Raw genomic sequence first — 4,460 nt, 5'->3', positions numbered from 1 at the left:
TTTTGAAAATGGACAGCGTGTATATTTTACATCAGAAAATGTACGTGCAAGAGCAATGTCACCACCGCCAACAACATTAACTGAATTTTTCACATTATGTAGAAATGATACCGTTGCAAGGACACTACTGTACTCTGAAGTACCAACTTATTTTACGTGGAATACATCAACAAGAAAATTTCAGCGTCGTAAAAAGGGTAAAACAGTACAAGGACACCTAATTTATATTCCACAAATGCATTGGGTCGTCTGCACACTGTACATCCAAATAACGCAGAATGATTTTACCTATGATTATTATTAATCAATGTTTGTGGATCAATATCTTTCTAAGAATTAAAAACGGTCAATGGCCATGTATGTGCTACATGTCGTGAGGCTTGCCAGAAATGAAATCTCTTGGAAAACGATGCTCATTGGGATATTTCACTCGCTAATGCTTCTAATACAGCTCAACCACAGCAGATACGTACACATCATACTAACTACATGTTTTCCTGCTAATCCAAAGGATCTTTGGAAAAAATATAAAGACTATATGAGCGAAGACATTTTACATCGCATGCGTAGATTAAATGCTAATCCCAACATTCAATGTACATCAAATATATACAATGAGGTATTGATTTTAATTGAGGATGTATGTTTGACAATAGTCAACTAGTCACTGACAGAATTGGGAATGATTACTCTAAATAGATCTGGTAATGACATTTTCGATCGTGATGTACAACGAGAAATGCACTTCAATGTTAATGAATTACAAACATTTGTTTGAATTAATCTGCCGAAATTGGTATTAGAACAACGAACAGCATATGATACAATTATAAATGCAATATATAACAAAAGTTGTGGTTTATATTTCTTAGATGCACCTGATGGCACTGGCAAAACTTTTCTTATTTTAATTATTCTGGCAAGAATAAGTTCATAAAATAATATTGCACTTGCTATTGCATCATTTGTTATTGCAGCAACTCTTTTGGACGGTGATCGAACAGCACATTCAGCATTGAAAATGCCATTAAATATGCAGGTAACTGAAACTCCTACATGTAATATTAGCAAATATTCTGGGATGGGAAAAGTACTAAGATCACGTCAGCTTAATAATATGGGATGAAAGCACCATGGCACACAAGAAATCATTGAAACGCACATTAAAAGATTTGAGAGGAAATAAGCAGCTCTTTGGTGGTGCATTCATTTTGCTAGCTAATGATTTTCGACAAACTTTACCAGTTATACCGCGTTCAGTACCTGCAGATGAATTGAATGCATGTCTCAAATCATCAGTTTTATGGCGGTATGTGGAGAAAATATCTTTAAAGACCAATATGCGTGTTCAATTACAACAAGATGAATCTTCTGAACCATTTGCAAAACAATTATTAGATATTGGGAATGGTAAAATGGAAATAGATCAATCCACACACTGTATTACATTACCAGAAAACTTTTGTCACATTGTAAAATCCACTGATGAATTGATTGCCAAAGCTTTTTCAAATTTATCGCAGAATTATAAAAATAACCAACGGGTTAGTGAGCGTGCTATATTGGCAGCTAAAAACATTGATGTGAATTTAATAAACTGCACAATTCAAATTAAAATACCTGATGAAGAAACAACATATAAATCCATAGATACTGTTGTCAATCACGATGAATCAGTTAATTATCCAACAGAATTTTTTAATTCATTGGATCTACAAGGAATGCCACCACATATTTTATCTTTGGAAATTGGTCCCCCAATCATCCTTCTACGAAATATAAATCCATCGCAACTATGCAATGGGACTAGGCTATCAGTAAAAAAATTAATAAATAACATAATTGAGGCAACCATTTTAAAGGGAAAACATCAAGGGGAACATGTGCTACTACCACGCAATCCCATAATACCAACGAATACTTCATTTGAATTCAAACGTCTACAGTTTCCGGTACGACTAGCCTTTGCAATGACCATTAACAAAGCACAGGAACAATCATTGCAAGTATGTGGATTAAATTTGGTAAATCCATGCTTCTCATATGGACAGCTGTACGTTGGGTGTTCTCGAGTTGGAAAACCTTCAAATTTATTTATTCTTGCACCAGATAGGAAAACAAATAATGTTGTATATTTACAAGCACTACTAAGATAAAGTTCACCATCAATCATCAAATATCATTCATTTCATGATGATATTTAATAATTACTTATATTATTGTTCAATTGAAATTCGTTTGCAATATTGTTTAATATCACAAGTGAAGAAGCATGTTTATTCTACCATCAACTATGTATATCTATGTTTTGTACATGTGTTATATTCAAATGACATATATGTAGGGGTAATTTTATTGTTAATTTTCATTTTGATGTATTGTATACATTTGATCATTAATAAATTATATTTGAGGTATTAAAACTGCCTTTTCGTTCAGAGACAGCAACGTGTGAACTGGTACAGCTAGTATTACTTATAAAATAAAAATTCATGCTGTTGCGTCCCTAACTTCGCCTTGTGTAATTTCTTAAACAACATGCTGTCATCGTATTGAATATAACCCTCAACTGCATGAATTTGTAACGATGAATTAAAAAATATATATATAAAATAAATTTATATATTTTTATGATAAAGTAATTAAAGACTTTATGGGAAAAATCGCCGTATCGAGCTAGTTTATAGAAAATAATAAAATCGAGTTCTTGTATTTTTGTTTCGTGCCGGTGTATCTATTTTGGAATCAAAATAAATAACTTGCTTAGTTTGGTCATTTTTCATATTCGTTTATAATTTTTATAGAAACAGCATCCCCATTCGTAAATGTCAGTCTACGCCACTACCACGCGTGTAGCTATGGTGAGCTAATAGTGTAATTGCCATGGCCATGTAGCCCGTGTGCTATATCGCGGTGCATTAATAGTGCCGTGTTACGAGTGTCGCCCCAGTACTAAGGGTATGCCGTTACGAGACTGAGTAGGTGCAGTGTATTAGCACAGTTCTACCGTGGAATTTGTTTCATCCGTTGTCATTGACGTGCCAATCGCTGGATGTTTGAGAGATTGTAGTGCATGAGGCAGACCTGTTTCTTATTATCGTCAAGGAGATAAATTTTCATTCCTCCCTTTTTGAACTTTGCTAATTATTGTTTGGATTTTTTGCCTTTTACGTATCTCTATGTTCGCATTGTGGATTCAACTTATGTATGATCTTTTCGGCCTTCATATTTTGCTACATGTAACATTATATATGAATTGCACTTTTGTTATGTAATGCTCAAATTTGTAATCCTCAGATTCTTTTACTCTTTGGTAAAGCAGCTTGTTTGATTAACATATATTTATTAGGCATAGATGTAAATAATTAGAAACATGCTATTAAGACGGTATTAAATATGTTGTTGCAATTATATATTTAAGTTCTAAAGATGTAGATGGAATTAGTGTCCGATATTTTACGTGATCCAATTGACGTATCGAATAAGGCTATGAAATATGGAAACCTTTTACTATTCCTCGACCCCTTTCCATGTTAAATAAATGATTAGTTCTGCAAGACGAGAAGTCTGAATTAGTGAGATCCCTACGAACATAAGTAATTTGTAAGTAATACATTTTTTTTCTTTGAAATATTTGCTTTTGCATAGAATAGAACGTATAGATATAAATTCCTGTTTTATATCCATTTCGGTCCAATTCTATTCTCTTCTTCTATTCTCAGTTCCACATACTTATCCTTTATCACCATCATATATGTTGCATAAGTTTATAATAACTTTTTTGTCCTTAAATTTTGCGGATATTTCAATCAAATTTCCTTTGATTAAAAAAACTGAAATTAACACGTTCACGCCGGGGTGACCCACCGGTGGATCACACTTGACTGTTCCGTGAGGTGGCGTGACCCAACGGTGGGTCACACTTGACTGTTCCGTGGGGCGGCGTGACCTACTCGTGGGTCACGCGCTTTCAGAAAATTAGTCGTTAAAAAAAATAAGTGCTTGATGCAAGAAATGTGCGCTCAAAAAAACGTAGATTTTCGCCCCGTCGTGAACGTGTTAAAAAAGAGTGACACGTACCATTTCTTCGAAACGTTGTATCGTAATTTGCATCTGACTGTTTCGAAAGGCACACACATTACTTAGCGTTTCCATTGATTCGGTCAGCAGAGTAAAGAAATATTCTACTTTCAATATCGTCGGCTCTTATCATTCTAAGGCAAATACATTCATCTTCCGACATTGTGAACTCTGTTTTTTGGCTAAATTACAGAAAAACAAATATATTAAACATCGTAATATTAAATTTAACTTTGTTCATCGTTGCCTTGTTGGACACATCCATAACAATATGCAGGGTGGGCAGAAATAATTAGCACCTCAAATATCCTTGAAACTATAAATTTCATATAAATTTTTGCTGATATAAAATTGCACAGTAGAAATGGGAGTTGGAAGTA

General features: G+C 33.8%; 2 protein-coding genes across 2 annotated transcripts; both read left to right on the top strand.

Annotated features, from left to right (window-relative positions):
- Positions 1 to 349: 349 nt before the first annotated feature.
- LOC143432237 (uncharacterized) lies at positions 350 to 1,126 on the top strand. Its single transcript, XM_076909008.1, has 4 exons — positions 350 to 619; positions 665 to 722; positions 804 to 929; positions 978 to 1,126. The coding sequence occupies exons 1-4, from the start codon at positions 350 to 352 to the stop codon at positions 1,124 to 1,126; spliced, it is 603 nt and encodes a 200-aa protein (XP_076765123.1).
- A 7-nt stretch (positions 1,127 to 1,133) lies between these two features.
- Positions 1,134 to 2,156, top strand: LOC143432236 (ATP-dependent DNA helicase Pif1-like). Its single transcript, XM_076909007.1, has one exon. The coding sequence runs from the start codon at positions 1,134 to 1,136 to the stop codon at positions 2,154 to 2,156; it is 1,023 nt and encodes a 340-aa protein (XP_076765122.1).
- The last annotated feature ends 2,304 nt before the right edge of the window (positions 2,157 to 4,460 follow it).

This window comes from Xylocopa sonorina, unplaced genomic scaffold (assembly GCF_050948175.1).
Source record: "Xylocopa sonorina isolate GNS202 unplaced genomic scaffold, iyXylSono1_principal scaffold0063, whole genome shotgun sequence".
Taxonomy (NCBI): domain Eukaryota; kingdom Metazoa; phylum Arthropoda; class Insecta; order Hymenoptera; family Apidae; genus Xylocopa; species Xylocopa sonorina.
The sequence above is the reverse complement of the archived record's forward strand: the minus strand, read 5'-3'. Positions and strand labels throughout refer to the sequence as shown.

Coding starts and splice junctions, on each gene's coding strand:
- LOC143432237 (XM_076909008.1), top strand. CDS start 350: ATGGCCATGTATGTGCTACATGTCGTGAGGCTTGCCAGAAATGAAATC. Junction 723..803: donor TGGTAATGACATTTTCGATC/GTGATGTACAAC, acceptor AATTGGTATTAG/AACAACGAACAGCATATGAT. Junction 930..977: donor AATTATTCTGGCAAGAATAA/GTTCATAAAATA, acceptor TTGTTATTGCAG/CAACTCTTTTGGACGGTGAT.
- LOC143432236 (XM_076909007.1), top strand. CDS start 1,134: ATGGCACACAAGAAATCATTGAAACGCACATTAAAAGATTTGAGAGGA.